The sequence below is a fragment of the Lathamus discolor genome, chromosome 18, assembly GCF_037157495.1.
Source record: "Lathamus discolor isolate bLatDis1 chromosome 18, bLatDis1.hap1, whole genome shotgun sequence".
Classification (NCBI taxonomy): domain Eukaryota; kingdom Metazoa; phylum Chordata; class Aves; order Psittaciformes; family Psittacidae; genus Lathamus; species Lathamus discolor.
Genome location: NC_088901.1, coordinates 1,456,544 through 1,475,862, shown reverse-complemented (window position 1 = coordinate 1,475,862; position 19,319 = coordinate 1,456,544). Strand labels below are relative to the sequence as shown.

The following is a 19,319-nucleotide window of genomic DNA, read 5'->3' as shown; positions in this document are numbered from 1 at the left end:
CCCCGGGGCGCGGAGCCTCGGCCGGGGCTCGTGGGTGCCCCAGCTTCCTGCCCCGCCCATCGACGCGCCCGGTGCTCGGCCCCTTCGCTCTGGCTCGGCGCTCGGCCGTGGCGCCTGGGCAAGATGGCGGCGCCCAGTGCGGAGGGCCGGTGAGGGAAGGGCCATGCTGGCGCTGCGGACGGTGCTGGGCCGCTGCCTGGCGGGGCCGGCCCGCGGCGGGGCCGGTGAGGAGTGCGGGGAGCGGGGGAAGGGGCGGTTTCGGGGTGGCCTAGGGTGAAGGGGAAGGAGGGGATGGGAGGCTGTGGGCAGGTACGAGTGGAGGAGCCGGGCCGAGGGCTGGGGGCTGCCCGCTGACCCTGCCCGGCACAGCGGGGACCGGTCGGAGCAGCCCGGGCAGCCCCAAGGCTGCAGCTCCCCAAGGCGAAGCTGCTGCGAGCCGGGCCAAGCTGCGGGCCGGAGCCCTGCGGAGCTTCCGCGCTTGCTGTGACCGCACCGAGAGCACGGGGAGGCGTGCGGAGCCCTGCGCTCGGTGCCTGTGCTGGCAGCCTGCACACAGCTCGGGTGCCCTGCGGGTCCAGCGCTGCGCTCCTGGGCTCGTCAGCCTGTCCCATTTGCAGGCAGGGCCGTGTGCTGGCAAAGTCTGTACTTGAAGACATGTTGGAGGCACAGGAGCAGGCATTGATTCCACGAGCCCTGAAGGAGCATTTGGAGGAGTTTGTTCTTGGAAGGTCAAAGAACGTTTCAGTTGAGGCTGTGGATGAGTATTCTCACCCTTAGCAAGCTGTGCTGCTCGAAGGTTATCTCTAGGTCTCGCTGCCTCTGCGCTCTGCCATTGGGGTAGTCCAGAGCAGCCCCTAACTCACACAAGGAATGACTTGATTTAGTTCATCAGTTTAAACCCTTCACATGGACACTATAGCTGGGAAGCCCTCAAACTCTACTTGATGTCTGTAATCTCTTCCTGCTGCTCTGTTCTCATCGTTTGGGTGCAGATCACCCGAAAGCAGCACAGCTTCACCCATTTCTTTTAGCACTCATGTGAGAACCACACTGAACTGTTCACACTCCTTTGGGACAAAAGACCAGGCTGGCCACTGATCACCTTTGAGTCTTAAATACTCTGACCAGTTTTCCAGTACAGACTGAGTGGTATTTAATGTGTGCATAGCTTAAAAAAGCATCCGAGTCTGATCAGTCTTTGTTTTCTCCCATCAAGCTTGCAGCCCCCTTATTGAGACAGCCAGATGGTACGCCAGACCTGTGAGAAAAAAAATGAAAGGTATGTCAAGATTAGAAGTTAGCCATAATTCAGCTGCTCATAATGTGTGGGAACTCAGTACTTGCCATTAGCAAGAGATCACTGATCTCAGTGGACTGTACACGAGGGTGCTGAAGGCAAGAGGTTGCACCTAACTTTATTCACTCAATTCCTTCCATCTCAGCTCGATCTCTTAAGTTCTTCCTTCTTATTTGGAGCATACAGTCTCTTTTCTTTGCAACTTGTTTCCTCTGATCTAGTTTGCAGGTATGTTCAGAGCCCTGACTTTGTACTGCTTTTCCTCAAATGCTCATCTTTTCTTTGTAGACTTCCCCAGCCATTTGGATGACCTTCCTCCCACAATGCTGAAGAAAGGTTATACCGATGTCCCAGTAGTAAATAGGTATGATGCAGGGAGAGGGAAGGACTGTTCTCTTCAGAGACTGGTATCTTAAACAGGCACAACCACACTATGGAAGCTGTCACCTGCTTGGTAATTAGTCAATGCTCTGTGATCACAGGTTTCAATTTAGCACAGAAACTGCAGAGTCATTTTAAAGTCGAATTTGCAAAAGCAATCACTGATTATGGTTGTTTAAGGGGGGGTGTTTTCTTAATGCAAGATTAAGTGTTGGTTGCCCACATCTTCTGTGGACTTTGTAGAACATAGGAAAGAGAAATAATATTGAAATACTAGAAGTAGTCTTCTTAGAAATCCTCTGTGCCTGCCTTGAACTCAGGTGGTGGAGAGTGTGTGGTGAAACAGCTCAAAAGGAGTGACCGCTGCTGAAATCTGGACCTGGAGTTGAGAGGATTTAAGCTTCAGTTCCAGCTCGGCTCATGTGTGGTGCAGGGAGAGCCCCCAGTGGCATTTCTGAGACTTTCACAGATCTTTGAAGGAGCTGGTCTTATTTTGCCCTTGTGTGCTTACTTGGGGTTAATCTTCAGCGCCCATTTTGCAGGTCAGGTTTCTGGAATTGATAAGACTTCCTCAGTATTTGAAATAACTGTGCTTCCCTCAGCAGCAAAACTCCTCCATGTTCAGTAATCCACACTGTGGTTTTCCCTAGGAATGCAAGAACCAGTTTATACCTGACAGGTTTGGGAGGGGAGGAGAGTTGCTGTACATGTGCAGAGTAAATTAAGGTTGAGAAAAGATAACATGTTCTGAAAAGCTAAGCTCATTTCTGTAGTTAAATATATTTCCTTTCTAGCTTATAAACTAATCTGCAATCTTCTTGCAGTGTGGATGATGTAGTGAAAAGGCTGTTGTCACTGGAAATGGCAAGCCAGGTTAGTTCCATTCTATTTCCATCAAAACATGTGGCAGATCCAGTGAGCACGTTTGTGTAAGACCTATCTGTGTTGTTCAATGCCCTTCACTTTAAGTGTTGCTCAGTGACTGCAAATCTGGGCTATTAAATATGTGAGTGAAAAGTTTTGTATGCTCCTAAAATTGATCATGCAATCTTTATGATAATAATTACATACTAAAATTAGAAGAAAATATTAGGCTGTCACAGGGGTGATGAGCTGTGTTACATTACTGCTGAGGCCTGTGCCCTAGAAACCAGGACACTGGGTAGCAGATGTGCTTCAAACTACTTTTTGTGTGCCCAGAAAACAGAGTAAGTGAATTGTAAGGCAGCAGAAAGATCTTGCCATTTCTTGCTGCTTAATACTTAAGCTTAAAAAGATGTGAAAAGTAAAGACTGCTGCCATGTGAGCTCAGCCCCAGTTCTCTCCCACACTTGTGAGAGCAGCAGGGCCTCTTCAACACCCTTCTTCTGTAATCCTGGGGTGAAGGGTGTGCCTGGACTCTTGGTTTGAACAATGGCACTTGTGTGTTCTGCTAAGATCTTTTTGTGCTGCTTTGCTGCTGTACTCTGTCCTGCAAGCGGCAGGGCCTTTTTTTGCAGCACTTCTTTCACGCTTTGTGGTGGACACTGAGTAAAGCTATTAATTACAAAGCCTTTAGCTGGGCATTCAGGGAGAGAGCTGGGGCGTCTCAGACCTTTAGTGCTCCTGAGAAAGTGACAAGCCCTTTGCTGTTATCCGCAGAAGGAGAAGATGAAAATAAAGACACAGCAGCTGGTGGAGAAGGTCAGGAGGTCTCCCAGTGACAATGGCTCTTTTGAGGTGCAAGGTAAGTTAAAAAAGCAGGAGAGTATTGTTGGCAGATGATCTATCTCTGCTTTTATTCAGCTATTCCCACCCCAACACTTCAAGTTTCCTTCAGGAGAGCACCTGCAGTATGCCCTGGAGCTTCAGGGTTGGGGAACATTGTGGGAGCAGTGCATGAACTTGCTGGCAGATGTCTGGTAGGGCACCTTCCAAATTCCTGCTCCATATCCGCCCTCCAGGGGTGGAAAGTGCATTATCCTGCTTGAAGTGCTTATATGACAGGAAGCATTGCACTTCATTACCAAAATGAACTACTAGATTTAGCCATGAAACCCAAATTTCCCTTTACATCAGAGAGCTCTGGCTGCCAGTGCAGTGATGGAGGCCACACTGCCTTTGTCCAAGATGCACTCCTTTATCATCCTTCAGCTCCTCAGGATGCCACCGGCCTCTTAATCCAATGCCTGAAATCACAAAGAGCTAGCTGCTCCTTTTAGAAAGAGCCTTTAGTTTGTGTCTCTTCCTCCAAGCCGAGTGAAGTGAATGTAAAGTCACCAGTAATTCAGTGCAAGAGGCAGTTTACAGATGAAGTCATTTGAGCTGTTGTTAAGCTTTTATCCTCTAATTAAGCATCTTCATAATAGCAATAGTTCTGACTTGGGTTGGGTAGGTTGTATTTTGTGGCTTGTTTTGCTCTTGTTTGGAGGGCTGCTTGGTGATGTTTGCTGTGGTGCAGTGGGTCCTCAGCTGGCAATTTGGAGGCAATGCAGATGACACAGTCTCACCCCAGAAAGCTGCTGCTGTTCTCACACGGCTTGTTACATCTGTTCTTTACAGTTGCTATGTTGACTGCCAGGATACGCACTTACGAGGAGCATCTTCAGAAGCATCCCAAGGTAACTGTCAGAAGTCTGAGCCCACACGTCTGAGCCAGCAGCTGCTCAGGTTGTTTTCTCAGTTCAGGAACAAAAGGATTTTAATTCTGGGATTGTGGCTTTCCTAAGAAGGTTATAAAATAGTTATAAATGTTCCCTGGTGCCAGGCTGGGAAGCTGCTGGCTCAGTCACAGCTACATGCTCACCAACTGGGATGGAGAGCTTGTTCTTTTTTGTCACTGGATTGGTGGAAACAGCTGAGCAGATATCATTGAATGGAGTTTAGCTAAATTTATCCTTGCTGCAGGTGTGGTTTTGCTGCTTAGTTTTCAGTGTAATTAATGTTCCCACTTCAGCAGCTGTATTCTCTCTTACTTCTGCCTATGAGAACGTTGAACAGGCAGGACTGCGTTAGTGTCGTAACAACCACAGTCTTCCCTAAAGCTGCCTGGGTTCAGAGCCCAGATTTCAAACAGCACAACTGCAAATTTAGGAACAAGATGTATTTAAGATTCTTTATGCAGTGCAAAAGGTGGGAAGTGCATGAATCAGCTGTGCTTGGAAAAAGTGCATTTGTTAATCATAAAAGCTTGAAGGGTAAAATGAAATAGAATTCAGTTTTAATAAGAAGGCAGAAGTTGTACTAAATGTTTCAGCAGAAAAAACCTTTAGAAATTACTCAGATGAAGCCTGTTTCTTACACAAATTGAGGAAGTTTCTCCCATGGGAGGTTGCCCTGAATGGCTCTGGCTACACGTGCTCTCTTCCAAAGAACAACCCAAATGGTCAGAGCCAAGTCATGTTTTGTTGTCACATTTAAAAGGGAAATGCTTCTGTGTTGTTTCTGGAACAATACATTTCAGGGGAAGCAGAGTTTTTAGTCAGTAGACCTTCCCTTTGGCCTTTGCCTCCAAGCCACTGTGGCTTTCACTGCTGTGTACGAGTTGGAAACAGCCTTCAAGGCTGGGGGAGGAAGGTGAAGGTGCAAGCACAGAATGAAGAAAGCAATTACAGTGGAAAGTAAATTAAATCTGCTCAGATCTCCTTGTAATGACCTAATGTGCTGCAATAGGTGCCAAGAAAAATGGTTCTAAGATACTGTCCTTAACCTGATTGTTTCCTTTCAGCCATAATCAGGTCCATTCTAAGTAATTTATTAGAACAGAGGAATAATCTGTCTGCAATCTTTGCAGGATAAAAGTAACCGCCGCCACATGCTGATGGCTATAGATCGCCGGAAGAAACTCCTGGGCTATCTTCGTCGTGTCCGCTATGATGCCTTTGAGAACACCTGCAAGCAGCTGAATATCCAGTACAGCCTGCCCCCTGCCTACTTCCGGCGGATCACCAAGCGCTGGCTGGTGAAGAAGGCTTTATGTCGCAGGGTATGGAGCAGCCTGCAGAGCAGGCCACGTAGCTGGAGTGGGAAAAAGTCCTTTTAGAGAAGAGCACAATTAAGAACACTGGTAGTTAAATCCTTTTAAAATCCATGCTGCTTTGAATTTGAGCAGACTGATAGTGTCTGTAGAGAAATGTGTAAGCTCAGCAAAGAGCTCCACATTTATGCAGTGGGCAGGAGCACTCATGCTGCAGATGTTCTGTGCTGGAGAATTTCAGGTTGTTTTGCTGGTTTGCTCAGAAATTTAGGATTCAAGCCAGCTTTTGTTTCCCAAGTCTGGTATTGGAACTAATACGTGAGACAATTCAATTTAGTGGCAGCTTTGGAACAGAAACACAGGTACAGCCACTGTCTGCTCTCATTTAATCTCAGTACATTGGTGTAACCGCTGTGTGCAGTGTGTCTCTGAGCAGAATCAAAAAGCGGGACATGCCTTCAGTCTGTATATACTAAATTGTAGCCCAGTGCAATTACAACCAAAGACAGCTAGCTGAACAGAATGCCTCCAAACGCTACCCTGGGAGCAGAGCTGGCTGGCATCCCGGGGGAGGCATATGGGAAGGAGCAGATCTCACTGCACAGCGCGCCTCCTGCCCTCTGCCCCAGAATCGGGATCCAGCTCCCTTTCTCTCACCTTCTCCTGCAGGTTTTTGAGGAGGTGCAGAAGCTGAAAGCGCCGGAGAGGCTGAAGCAGAGGCAGGAGTGGCGAGCAAGAGCCAGAGCCAGAGCTGCACGGGAGAAGGAGGCGCAGGCCCAGGCGCAGGCTGAGGGCACGCCGGTGTAGCAGCACGTTGAGCCTGGTGCAGTCTCTAACAATAAATAGCTACTGAAAGACCTAAAGCCTCTTTGCTTATGCGTGTGTGTGGCCTGCACCGTTCTGAGCATCTGCAATGAGCAATTGAAGCAGTGTTAGAAGTTTAAGGCTTGCGTTGTGAGCAGTTCTGGCTGTGTGAGGGAAGGACCTGGGGGGGTTCAGCCCTGGCTCCTGGCTGAGGGGCAGGGATGGGAATGCCTTGGAGCAGCGTCCATCTCCTGCCCTCACTCAGCCAGCCTGTGGGATCGCGCTGTCGTGGCACTGACCCAGCTGCATGAGGCTGTGGGGTGATAAATGAGGAGAAAGAACGTGGTAAAACGGCAGCCCTGACAGTAGCTCAAAGCCCCTCCTCCTCACTCAGGTTGGTGAGGAGCTTTATGGCTGCACAAACCATGCTAATCACATCTGATTTCACAGTGGACCTATACCTTACCTTCGTTCTCTGCAGTCATCCCTCTGTCGTTCTCAACCTTGGTGACTTTGTTTTACCACAAAACGCTGCTGCTGGGGATGAAAAGAGCATCACTGACGTGGTTACAGTGATGCCTGTCGGCTGATACCCACAAAACGGCCCCCGTTTGTCTCAGCTGTGGGGTGTGCGGTCACCAGCAGGACCCCGGCGAGCGCTGACCTCTCTTTTATCGTATTAAATTTGCTGCTTTAATGCTTTTTGTCACAAACCGCCTCTTTCCTCACGCACCCGGGGCAAGAGCCTCTCCTGAGGGACCCCTGCCCGCCGAGACGGCGCCTCCCGATTGGCTCCTTGGTTGCCCGGCAACGGCGGCGGCGGGCCCGGCGGTCGCCATGTCTGTGCGGACGCTGCCGCTGCTGTTCCTCAACCTGGGCGGGGAGATGCTGTACATCCTGGACCAGCGCCTCCGGGCCCAGAGCATCCCGGGCGAGAAAGCCCGCAAAGGTGAGCGCCCGGGGCCGGGGCACCTCCCGGAGCCCGTCCTGCGCGGGGTCGGGGCTCCCGCGGCCTGTGGGTGCCGAGCGGGGCCTCAGCCTGCGGCCCGCTGCTGGCCTCAGTGCGGGCCCGGGGCCTGCGGCCGCCCCGGGCCTGGTCGGGAGGAGCCGCCGGTGCCGGCCCCCACGCTGGTGAAGAGATGGGCTGCTCCAGGGCCTGCTCACCTCTGTTCTGTAGTGCAGTAAGCACGGATATACTTGGCACTGAAGGATGCTCAGAACGTAAGAGCGTCTGTCATTGAAAAGCTACTGGGGCAAGTAGTTTCCTCGCTGCAGTAATTAATTGTGTGTGTTTTCTCATCTTAATTTCGAAGTAAAACCTCTTGAATTAATCAGTTGTCATGAAGCTTCTGTGGTAATAACTGCCTGAAGGTCTTATTGAAGCTAATTCGTGAAATGCACACAGATCAGGTATAAACTGAAACGCATTTCTGTGTTTCTGTATTTGTTTCAGAGCTTAGAGCTTCAGAAATGTAATTTTGGAATCAAAATAACACAGGACTTGGGCATCTCAGTCCAGGGCCTGAACTGTTTCAGGAAGACCTGATTCCTTTTCCTGCCTGTTCAGTATTAAGAAGTGCTAAACAGGAGCAAAGGTTTTGCTACAGTGGCGCAAATCTGAGTTATTCCTGTGTGTCTCAGAGAATGATCAATGCCAAAAGTTTACTGCTGTTCACATAGGTCTAAGTTTAGAGCTTAGACTGGATTAGCTGAGATATTCCGTACTTGGTGGAATATCTCTGCAGGAGAATTAGCTCTGCACTAGTTTATCCACACTTGTATTTTATCTTACCAAAACTGGAGTGTTAATTTCACTGAGCTGTGGTTTCCTCCACACTGAGGTGTTTGTTCATGCTTTAAACTCAAATATTCTTTACTTGCAAGTGTGGAAAAACAGCTGAAAACTTTCCAAGCTCAATGCAAAACGTGCTAAAAGTCAATCCAGGGTAAGATTTTATCTCCATTGAAGCAACAGGGTTGTTTCCAAGGGGAGGGCAAGGTTTCAGCTCCTGTGTGCTCGTGAAAGATGTCAACTAAGGGAAGAGTTCACTGAATGCTGTGAGAAAAACCCAAGTCCATTAGTTAGATTTTCTCTCTTTTATTTAGATTATTTCTTTTCTTCTCCTTGAAACTATTGTTCTTACTTCTTGAACTGGTGTTTTTGTTTTATATGCTTCGTGTAGATGAATGGACAGATGTGGACAGGAAACGAGGTACTGTAACCTTCTAGCTGCATGCAGTAGACGAACACCACTACATGCACACATGGGGCTCATCATATGTGAACACACCATGTGCTGTTCCTGCAGCCTTCTAGTCATAGCGTCAAAGATGAATAACTCACCCGTTCACTAAAACTCACTCGAAATATAGATTGTATTGAAAATAGGCAATAGCTCACAAGTGTATGGCTTCTAAAGTAAGTCGCTAATTTAATCAAGACCATGAATAGATCAAAACTTTTTATCAGAGCAGCCTTCCTAGCCAAAATGAGATTTGTATTTTTTCTAGCATCGTATCAATGCAATGAAATAATTGGGTGGGCATTGTGAAGGCTGTTTTTCAGCTGAACTGCAGGAATAGTTTGTATGCTCCATTTCTAATTCATTGCTTAGGGTTTTGACAGGTGAATGCCAGGAAGGATTTAAGGCACTTCCATCCTAGCTGCATCTGTCTCTGCCAGTGGTCACCATCCTTGCAGAGTGATCATAGGGGAGCTTCAGCCAAGCTCCTCTTGACTGAAATGACCCCTGAGGGTGGGTTTGAGCTGAGACCTCGGGGTTTGTGCTGGAGCAGCTGCAGGGTGAGTGTGTGTTTCCTTATAGACTCTGCCTGGGAACAGGCAGCAAAGGGCTGTGGTAAGGAGCTGGGTGGGCAAATAAACCTCTTAAACTATCTCATTTTTGGTAGGTGAACATGGGTAGAACTTTCAGTGGCTTTTTGAGCAGCCCTTTTTAAAGAGAAATCAGGGTTATGATTCTTGGGGTTTTAGATAAGCATCATTTGTAGGTTTTGAAGGTAAATACTGGTATCCTGGAGTTGGCCCCTGCTGTTTTATGCTACCATTAGACCCTGTTTCCAAAAACACTACTTTTCCAGCATCTAAGATTTTAGAAGTCTAAAAAGATTCCGAATTCCTCTTTTATCATACCCAAACTGATAATGGGTCATACAAAAGCCTGTTTGAGCATAATTAGATGGTAGCAGCACAGATGCAGATCCCACATTGACCAATCCATCAGCTTCTCTTGTGAGAGAAAAAGGTTTGCCTATGGACACTGCTCCTGGGGTGAGCTCTGAAGAGCTGCATAGACTAACCAGATGAAGCCATGACAGCTTCACATGCCTTTGACCTTGTTACTGACTATAAACCTATTGCAAGTAGAAAATGTGTGGCTGTTTTGAACTCATAATGTTCCCTCTGCTGCCTTGAATGTCCTCCAGGAAGCACGAGCATAATCCAGGTGTAAAGGCTTCAGTCTCTTGTCATGCATCCAAGCCATGTTACATGGCAGTGCACTAGACATTAGCACGTGTCTGGCACCAGTGACAGGGCACGTGGAAGTGAAAACCACTGTAAATCCTTAGCTTCTCTTCTGCCCATCCATTGTCTATACTTGGTTTCCCTTTCCCCATCCCAGTGGATGAAACCCCTCTCTGCTGAATTGCTTTTATGCTATGTTGCTTGGCATACCATTTCCCCTGGGCTCCTTTCTCTGTTATTTTCCATTGTTAGAACAGTGTAAATATCTCCTTAGGGCCTACCTGTGCTCTCAGATCTCTCTGCTGTGTCATTACCAAACATACCATGTGAGATTTGCCCTTTACCATGACTTTTTTGTGTCTTTGTCAGTTCTTTTTATAGCCAATACAAGAGTTTTTCATCTCAGAAGACAATTTATGTCAGGCTGGGTGTGTGGTTAACACAGAGCTTGGAATTGCAGTGTGAATATCTGCCAGCCACAGTCAGCATACTGGGATGTTGTCTGTCTTCTGACAGTTTCAGCTATTAGTGACCCTCCAAAGATGCTTCTCATCCTTTGTGTGGGCAACATGGGCAAGCAACTTAAAAATATCTTTCTTGACAGCAACATAAGGCAAAAGTTCTTCATTTCTGTCATAAATGATTACTTGCAAAATGAAATATAAACTAATACTAATATGTTTGACTTTCTCCTTTGAAAAAAGGGAGGGGGTTTGCCTCAGGCTGCAAGTAGGGATTGGTTTATGGACAGTTTGTTTGAAAAGACAGGAGGAAGAGGAGGGATTTTCTTCCCATTTGTAATTAGGTGTATTTATAATCCATGCTGCCCAGAAGCTGAGCTGAGGTCTGTCAGGATCCATGAGCCCCATGAGGTGCAGTGCAATGGGTGTTGGAATGTGTGTGTGTCATCAGGGGTGTGCACCAGTGTAGGAGAAAACCCAAACCCATCAGGTTTAAGCAAGGAGAGAGAATCCCATCAGAAGGTACTTTTCCTAAGTTGTCTGTTCTGAGCACCTACAACATTCCCTAAGACTTACTCATCTGAGGCAAGATGAAGTGGCTGGGACATTAACTTTCCTTTGGCTGTCTGTGTAGGTTGTGAGAAGCCAGGTGTCTACCCCAGCAGTGAACAATTCCAGCGGTGTTCCCAACAGCTAATCACTGCCACTACACATAGTTCATCCTTTTTTCCTTTTCTTTATTACTTCCTCTGAGATTTTTCTAATTTCTAAGCATCAACCTCAGTAACAGTCACCTGCTCAGGAGAACTTCAGGCTTGTGTAGGAATCTGTGTGATTTGAAGATTGATTTAACCTTTTTTGGTTAGAGAACTAAATGCTTATTTATGAGAACTCTGTAGAATGTATCAGGTGTATGATCAAAGTATCAGATCCAGCACAAAAGCTAAGATGATGCATCTGCTTGGATCACTGCAAAATGTTTTCTCTCTTCTTTGCATTAAAAGCTCCATAACCAGAGTGTAGCCCTTATACTCAGCACTCCTGATCTCTATGTACTCTTGTGTAAGTTATGTTACATTTACACATGGAATTGCCTTACATAGACAATTCCATGTCTAAATTTACACCTGAAAAAAACAAAGCATGTGTAAGGAAATTGAGAGTTCTGCTTTTGAACTGCTCTACGATCTGCAGAGGTGGTTGTGTAAGAGCCCTCAATGGCCTGACATAGATCCCAGTGTTATAAACGCCTCCTCAAATACTTGCCAGTGTTAATCCCTATGAAACAAATACTACAGGGAGCCTTGAATCATTCAGGAGCTTCTGTTTAGAAGGAAAAATAGAGTGTCAAAGGCTAAAGAGAGGACAGGCAGAGTCAGTTGGCTGTAGTTTGCAAAACAGTCTTCTTAGGAAACAGAACTGCAGCTTTTATAGATGATACGTGTCAGAGTCGCCTATAGACAAAGTAACTTAAAAAGTGAAAAGTGCCGTAGCTGTAAACCCAGCAACAAACCCAACCTTATTCCCACTGGAAAACAGGGTTTGCTGCGTTCTGCCCCCAGGGACAGGCAGCAGGAATCTTGCTTAGGCTGCTGTGGGATTGAGAGAAATGTTGACATTAGGAAGTGATGTTCCTTTTTCTTTTTCCTTTGTGGCTATGTACCGCATTCCACAGGTAAGCGTTCATGTCAGTCCTCACAGCTGTCAGTGTCCAAGTTCTCAGTGTGGAACGAATCCTGTGCTGTTTCTGAAGCAAAAACCCAGAGGCTCTTTGTCTTTGCAGTTATGAATGACATCATCACAACCATGTTCAATAAAAAGTTCATGGAAGAGCTGTTTAAACCGCAGGAACTCTATTCCAAGAAAGCGCTACGAACCGTGTACGACCGCCTGGCTCATGCTTCAATCATGAGACTGAACCAGGCAAGCATGGACAAGGTAAAGAACCTCCTGCCCAGTCCTTCTGTGCTTCTGGTCAAAGGTTTCTGGTTGGGATAATTAGCACGTGGCTTTACATCACTGTAATTCTGAGGGGCTTTGTGACAGCCCTCATTCCATTCACTTCCTTTGTAAAAGAAGTTCTCATAGAATCATCAAATCATAGAACAGTTCGGGTTGGAAACGACCTCAAGATCATCCAGTTCCAACCCCCCTGCCACAGGCAGGGACACCTCACACTAAACCATCCCACCCAAGGCCTCATCCAACCTGGCCTTGAACACTGCCAGGGATGGAGCACTCACAACCTCCCTGGGCAACCCATTCCAGTGCTCATCAAGGTTTTGGGGAAATTCATGGTAGTGTCAGATACTTCAGAACTTGTATTTCTGCTTTAATAGCTAAAAGTTGGATTTTAAGGAGTTCAGGAAGCATTCTTTATGAGATTTTTTTAATATCTATTTAAAATATATACATACATGGGTGTGTATAAATATCTATTTCCATATTGACACTGTTTTGCAGTTGCAAATTAAGCAGAAATGAAATCAGAATTCTTGCCTGCAGACAGTATATCCAGCAGAACTGGGTTACCTGAGAGACCTCTGCCTGGGTGCCAGGGTTATGGAAACTGGCAGTAGTTTCAAAGGCAGTTGGAAAGCCCAGCAGGAGGGCTGACAGTGACTGCAGAGCTCTTATTTTCTCAGGAAGGAAAGCTGAAATGGGTCTTCTTCTCATAGGCAGGCGCTAACGTCAATGCCTAAATCCCTTCCTGCCATGAGCACAAAGCTCCCTGAGCGGTGTCACACTCTCTCTGTTGTGGCAGAAACATTTCCCCCTGTTCCCTTGCAGCTGTATGACCTGATGACGATGGCTTTCAAATACCAAGTGCTGCTGTGCCCCCGGCCCAGGGACATTCTGCTGGTCACCTTCAATCACCTGGATGCCATCAAGGATTTCATATATGATTCCCCTGGGATTATGAATCAGGTGGATGAAACTTTCCGACGGCTGATTGATGTAAGAATCCTTTGGAAAAGGGTGGGATACACTGTGGTTTGAGATGCTTTTATTTGTTTTCTCTTTCAAGCTCATCTTAGAGACTAAATAGTACGTCAGCAAGTGCCATATCAAGTGTGGACATTGATATCTCCTCAGAGAAACGTCCCAATAACCTTCCCTTTTTTACCTGAGGGAAACAAATTGGCCTCCCAGTTTCCAACTTCTGCTGGAATTCTTTGGATAAAGAATATGAGCATTCCAGTGAAAGAAAACTGGTTTCACAACATGTTAAAAGTTCTGGGAAGTCATGAAATGTTTCTAAAGGGCTGCTGGAGAGGGAGATGTCTACAAGCCAAGTGTTATTTTTCTACTGGTACAGGTTAAATCAATACATTGCTTATTCAGCCTGATCAAGTCTGCACGGACTTCTGCAGGAATTAAATCAGACTTCGGTCATGGATAATAATTACTGAAGCCCCCTCACACATACACACACACACCCCCTCCCATCATTTCTGCTTCCCCTGCCACATGCATGCTATTTTTGCCAGCAGTATTCCAATATCCTTGTTTCCACCTTTACCTTGGACATAGTACACTTGCAAAGCCTTCCATGATGGTTTTTCTTTTCCAGACATACAGCTGTCTCTCTGATGGGGAATTTCAGCTCATCAGGCAAACGCTCCTCATTTTTTTTCAGGACATGCACATAAGGGTAAGAGCTCAATACAACCATGCAGTAAGAATGAAAGGGAGTTTGTGGCTAGAATACAGAGGTGTCTTCTTGTAATTACACTGTAGGTTTGGTTTTATTACATACACTTTTCAGTCATCATGATGTGTCTGTAATTTCAACTTCAGCATTTCACAAACTGAGCACATTTACTACAATAACACTCAATAATTCTAAAATGCTGTGGAAAAAAGGAATCTCTGCAAGTATGGATCTGCTGGTTGATAAATATATTTTTCCTTTCAATAAAAACTAAATACGAAAGAACCTGAGCTTTAAGTCACGGGGCTTTATATTCTCTAAATAAATTGATCATACTGAAGTGTATAAACAGTACATATCTTTTATTTATTCATTTTAATATTAGATTGGTATGCCCATGGTCTGGACCACAGTTCTACATTACTGGCTTTGGCCTGTATCATACTGTCAGTATAGTATAGTGTGTATATATACACTATATATATATACAGTATAGTATATAGAATATAGACCTAAATCTCTAGGAAATGTACCCCAGTCTAGGCAGGAAGGCTGCAAGGCCAGACTTCAAAGGATTCACATCAGAAGATATGCAATTGATTTTCTCAAAGGTGGAATATTCTTTTGCAGGTTTCTATCTTTCTGAAGGATAAAGTGCAAAACTCTAACGGTCGCTTCGTGCTGCCAATATCAGGCCCTGTTCCTTGGGGCACAGAAGTTCCAGGACTCATCAGGTGAGCTCTGAACCACTGCTCATCCTGTTTGCAGTGCCTTGCACGTATGGCTGCTCACGGAGAGCAGCCAGTCCCAGAGGCCTAATAGGAATTGAGCTTAGGCTGTCATTCATGTTGCATGGATAGCTGAACCTCCAGTAAGTCCTATTTAAAGGATTTGGGACTAAGTCAGCCAGCAACGAAATGTTAAGCTGTTTCTGGCATTCTCTACTCCATTAAATTAGTTATTAGTACTTTATCCTGTAAAATAGGCATTCAATAACATACAGATTAGGGTTTTATTCCCCTTTTACTTGTGCTGTAAGCAAAGGAACTCAGTACTGAAAATCAGTAATAAAACTATTAAATATGTTTCAATACTGACTTGGTTTTAAGGATGTTTAATCACGATGGAGATGAAGTTAAAAGAACTGAGTTCACCACTCCTGGAAATTATGTTACTCCACAAAGGGAAGGATCTTTTGGTCTTTATGGAGACAGAGTCCTCAAACTCGGAACAAATATGTAAGTAACTTTAGTCCTACCTAGAAACAGGAAGAAAATGTTGATGGTTATGTATTTGTTCAAAAGCATGTCTTCAGCCTTGTGGCTTTTTCCCTCTTTTCTATTTCCAGCTTGAACTATAACTTCTTATTTCAATTATTTACAGTCTTCAGAAAAATACCCTAAAATCATAGATACTGTGCTGCTTCTTCCAACTCCTTTATCTCATACAAGTAACAGTGCTCTTTCTCATGTGGTTTTTTCCTTTTAGGTACAGCGTTAGTCGGCCAGTAGAGACACACATGTCAGGATCATCCAAAAACTTGGCATCCCATGCAAAGGTCAGTGTTGTTCTCTTCCTGTCACTGGTTAACTGGCTGACCAGTCTGGGTTGGTGGGTCCTGAGCTGGCCACATGTGGTGGGAGCTTTTCCTTCCAGATTTCACATTCTTTTCCCTTGTCCCTCAATAGATGGGGTCACTGATTGAAATGCCCACATCTGTCACCTCCAAATCATTCACTGCCTTCCACTTTGTTCATCTCCTTTCTCAGGGAAACGAAATCCGTTATTTTAGTCTACAATTACAGGATAAACTCAGGGGAACTGCTTCTGTTGTTCTTCTTCTTGAGGAGACCTTGTAAGAGTCTTCTGATACCCAAAGAGGGACTACAAGGAATCTGGAGAAAGAGTTTTTACTGTAGGGATAGTAAAAGAGGGAATGGCTTTAACCTGCAGAGGGGAGACTGAGATGAGCTCTTAGGCAGAAGTTCTTCCCTGTGAGGGTGCTGAGGCGCTGGCATAGGGTGCCCAGAGAAGCTGTGGCTGCCTCATCCCTAGCACTGTTCAAGGCCAGGTTGGACAGGGCTTGGAGCAACCTGCTCTGGAATCCAGTCTGGGATTCTGTGATTCTCAAGAGAATCGAGAATCCCATTGCCCATGGTCCCTTTTGAGCTGGGGAAAGGCACGTTTTCCTGAAGAGCCTCACACACAGGCTTATGCAATGGCTTTCTTGCATCCTATTTTAATCTCTACAGAAACAGAAAGCTGGTTTTACAGATTCCTCAGCTATTCAATTTAGCTGTAAAATTATCTTGTCCTGGGTCTATAAATTCAAGCATCATTTTATAGCTGATAATTACTAGCTATCTGCACAATCTGTACCATCAACAATACAGAAATATATTTATATCACTCTGAAGAACATTTATGTAATATCAGAAAACACAAAAATGATTATAGTCCTCATCTCCAGGGTAACCTCACCAATGAACCTGTTTTCTGCAGGAAAATATAGTCCCTAACCCTCTTGCTAAAGAAGAACTGAACTTCCTGGCCAGGCTGCTGGGAGGTCTGGAGATCAAGAATCCCAGTGGCAGTGACACAGGATTTCGACTGAATTTGTTCACAACCGACGAGGAGGAAGAGTATGCTCAGGTCCTTCTTGATTTGGGGTTTGGGAGCTGGTGCCAGTATGGACAGCCCTGGAGAGCTGTACAGCTTTAGGGACAACATAGCAGGGTTAGCATTTTGTTGTCCTGGTCCAGATGGTCCCTTCAGGATGAAGGAGGAGTGCTTTTCCCAGCTTGTTTATTCCAGCTGTCAGCAAGGAGAGCATTTCCCTTACTGGTGTCCCCTCTGAGCAGCACTGGTGGTCAGCAGTGGGTGATGAGCTGTGCTTCATTCTGTCCATGGAACAGAGCCATCCCTTCATCCCTTTCAGCTCTCCTTTCCCCAAATACACCTACGTATGTAGATGTAGATGTATTTGGGAACCGGTGGTGGTGATGAGCCTCGAAGGCTTGAACACTATAGCCCTCTCCTGGTGGGGAGCACAAGGGTACCGAGACTTTTTGTTACATGATTTCTGCAGAAACCTTCTTTTCATCTCACTGACAGAGATATTCCCACTGTTCTACATGGAGCTTAAAGAAATCTGAGACAGGGAAAAGCCTCCAAACTGGGGTCAATACATTCATTTGCCTAGTAGGAACAGGGACATGGTCCAAACTTCATGCTTACTGGAGCCTCATGAAATCTGATTTCTTACCATTTACTTGTGTGTCATCATGACATTAAGCACTCTTTTCATGTTTTCAATTAAGACACGCAGCACTGACTAGACCTGAAGAGTTATCATACAAGGTTATCAACATAGAAGCCACACAGGTATGTACAGCACACTTCAGACCTTTGATTCTTATTGCTCTGCCTTGCTAAGAAGTGGGTTTCACCCAGAGTAGTAACTTAAAATACACCTTTTTTTACCCCCAGTTAAGCTCATCAGTAAGTCATGGCACTGTTTTCTACAGAGCCCATGTGTTTGGTGACTGTTTCACAAGAGAACTTGAAACCTGACAAATATTACAAGTTTATAATACTGTAATACAGTATTATAATACAAATATTCTAAGCTTTTAGCTGCTTAAGAAGTGTTACTGGCTCATTTGCCTGCTTGTGGTTACAACCTGATGCCTGCAGCCCTTCTCGAAGGGACTCAGAGGCATCGGCAGGCAGCTGGGCACATCCCAGGGCAGCCCAGCCAAGGCTGGTGGCAGCAGGGGCGGGCACATCGCAGGGCAGCCCCGGCCCATCCCGTCCCGTCGCGGTCTGAGCCGCGCTGTCTCGCCCCGCAGGAGCCGGGCCGGCGAGAGGAGCTCTCCTGCATCCTGGGGGAGCCGGAGGTGGAGGAGCCGCGCCCGGGGAGCTCCGGGAAGGGCGAGGACCTCCTGGCGCTGATGGACGCGCTCTGAGCACGGTAAAGGTCCGGGGCGGGACCGGGAGCGGGGAGGGACCGGGTGCCGGAGCAGAGCGCAGGCGCGGCCGCCCCTTCCTGCCGCCGGGCGGGCGTGCGAGCGAGCGTGCAGCCGTGCAAGGGGCTGGGGCTCGGGGGTGAGCGTGCAGGGGTGGGAGGAGGGTCTGTGTGTGCGTGCAAGGGGGGCACATGGAGAACGGGAGAGGGGCGGTGTGCAAGGGGGGGCACGTGGAGAATGGGAGCGATTTGGGAGAGGGGGAGTGTGCGAGGGAGGAGGCAGTGAGGGAGGAGGCAGTGGGGGTCCCAGTGTGCAAGGGGAGTATGAGGGGTTTAAGAGAGGGGCAGGGTGCAGGTGAGTGCGCAGAGGGTGGCAGGGATGCTGAGGAAGGTGGCTCTGGCCAGTGGTGGGGGTATCCAGCCGGGATGCAGTTTGGTGTCTCCCTGTTCCCAGCCGAAGGCACGCAATGGAGGTCAGCCACTCGGTCAAGGAGCGCACCATCGCGGAGAACAGCCTGGTCATCCTGCTGCAGGGCCTGTGCGGCCACGTCACCACCGTGGACCTCCGTGACGAGAGCACGGCCACGGGGCGCATCACCAGCGTGGACGCCTTCATGAACATGCGTCTGGCCGAGGTGACCTTCACGGACAGGCAGGGCACCGTGTACCAGCTGGACGAGCTCTTTGTGACCGGCAGGAACATCCGCTACGTCCATATCCCCGACGAGGTGGACATCAGGGCCACCATCGAGCAGCAGCTCCAGGCCATCCACAGGGTCCGCTACTTCGGGGGCCGTGACAAGGGCAGGAAGGAGTTCCCTCGTGCCAAGTACAAGTGAGCCCACGGCCCTGCCCACAGCCGGGCCAGCACGGACCTGCCCTTTTGGACTGCCAGCCACCTCCACATCTCACCCCAGACATCCCCCCCAGGCACATGGGGCTCTGCTGCTCCCCTGGCCAGTGCCCACAGGGAAGCAGGGTTCTTCTTTCTGATAAATAACCCCATTTAAAAGGGTCTTTGCTCTCTCAGCTCATTTTCTGTTCTGCTGGCAGCTACTTGTGTGTCTCGTGGTGGCCAAGCAAAGTTCTTCTCGCCAAAGCCACGTCCTGGGCTTGCTGCTGCCCATGGTTTGCTTGCCCCTTGTCCAGTTCCGTGCAGGATGGTCCTGAGCTGGGGATGGGGTCAGCTGTGGTTTGTCCCCTAAGAGTTCAATGGGAAGAGGGCCACGGGATAGGGGCTGAGCGCGGAGCGGAGGGGGCTGGCTTTGCCCGGGGCACCCAGCGGGCGATGCTGGAGCTGCCGGCTCTGCTTCCG

General features: G+C 47.4%; 3 protein-coding genes across 3 annotated transcripts; all 3 read left to right on the top strand.

Annotated features, from left to right (window-relative positions):
• The first annotated feature begins 68 nt into the window (after window positions 1–68).
• MRPS15 (mitochondrial ribosomal protein S15) lies at window positions 69–6,496 on the top strand. The gene is made up of 8 exons (XM_065697892.1): window positions 69–224; window positions 1,217–1,279; window positions 1,586–1,661; window positions 2,503–2,551; window positions 3,320–3,404; window positions 4,220–4,278; window positions 5,451–5,642; window positions 6,303–6,496. Exons 1-8 carry the CDS (start codon window positions 164–166, stop codon window positions 6,438–6,440), a joined length of 723 nt encoding a protein of 240 aa, XP_065553964.1. The 5' UTR covers window positions 69–163; the 3' UTR covers window positions 6,441–6,496.
• Window positions 6,497–7,243: 747 nt separating this feature from the next.
• On the top strand, window positions 7,244–18,005 carry OSCP1 (organic solute carrier partner 1). The gene is made up of 10 exons (XM_065697893.1): window positions 7,244–7,386; window positions 12,166–12,320; window positions 13,173–13,340; window positions 13,957–14,037; window positions 14,668–14,771; window positions 15,147–15,275; window positions 15,526–15,595; window positions 16,540–16,679; window positions 17,358–17,421; window positions 17,889–18,005. The coding sequence occupies exons 1-10, from the start codon at window positions 7,275–7,277 to the stop codon at window positions 18,003–18,005; spliced, it is 1,140 nt and encodes a 379-aa protein (XP_065553965.1). The 5' UTR covers window positions 7,244–7,274.
• Window positions 18,006–18,471: 466 nt separating this feature from the next.
• LSM10 (LSM10, U7 small nuclear RNA associated) lies at window positions 18,472–19,021 on the top strand. Its single transcript, XM_065697895.1, has one exon. The coding sequence runs from the start codon at window positions 18,472–18,474 to the stop codon at window positions 18,841–18,843; it is 372 nt and encodes a 123-aa protein (XP_065553967.1). The 3' UTR covers window positions 18,844–19,021.
• The last annotated feature ends 298 nt before the right edge of the window (window positions 19,022–19,319 follow it).

Bases quoted from the DNA above. Each gene is read 5' to 3' on its own strand.
- MRPS15 (XM_065697892.1), top strand. From the start codon at position 164: ATGCTGGCGCTGCGGACGGTGCTGGGCCGCTGCCTGGCGGGGCCGGCC. The intron at 225-1,216 runs GTGAGGAGTGCG...TCTCCCATCAAG, and splicing joins GCCGGCCCGCGGCGGGGCCG to CTTGCAGCCCCCTTATTGAG. The intron at 1,662-2,502 runs GTATGATGCAGG...ATCTTCTTGCAG, and splicing joins GATGTCCCAGTAGTAAATAG to TGTGGATGATGTAGTGAAAA.
- OSCP1 (XM_065697893.1), top strand. From the start codon at position 7,275: ATGTCTGTGCGGACGCTGCCGCTGCTGTTCCTCAACCTGGGCGGGGAG. The intron at 13,341-13,956 runs GTAAGAATCCTT...TTTCTTTTCCAG, and splicing joins CTTTCCGACGGCTGATTGAT to ACATACAGCTGTCTCTCTGA. The intron at 14,772-15,146 runs GTGAGCTCTGAA...CTTGGTTTTAAG, and splicing joins GAAGTTCCAGGACTCATCAG to GATGTTTAATCACGATGGAG.
- LSM10 (XM_065697895.1), top strand. From the start codon at position 18,472: ATGGAGGTCAGCCACTCGGTCAAGGAGCGCACCATCGCGGAGAACAGC.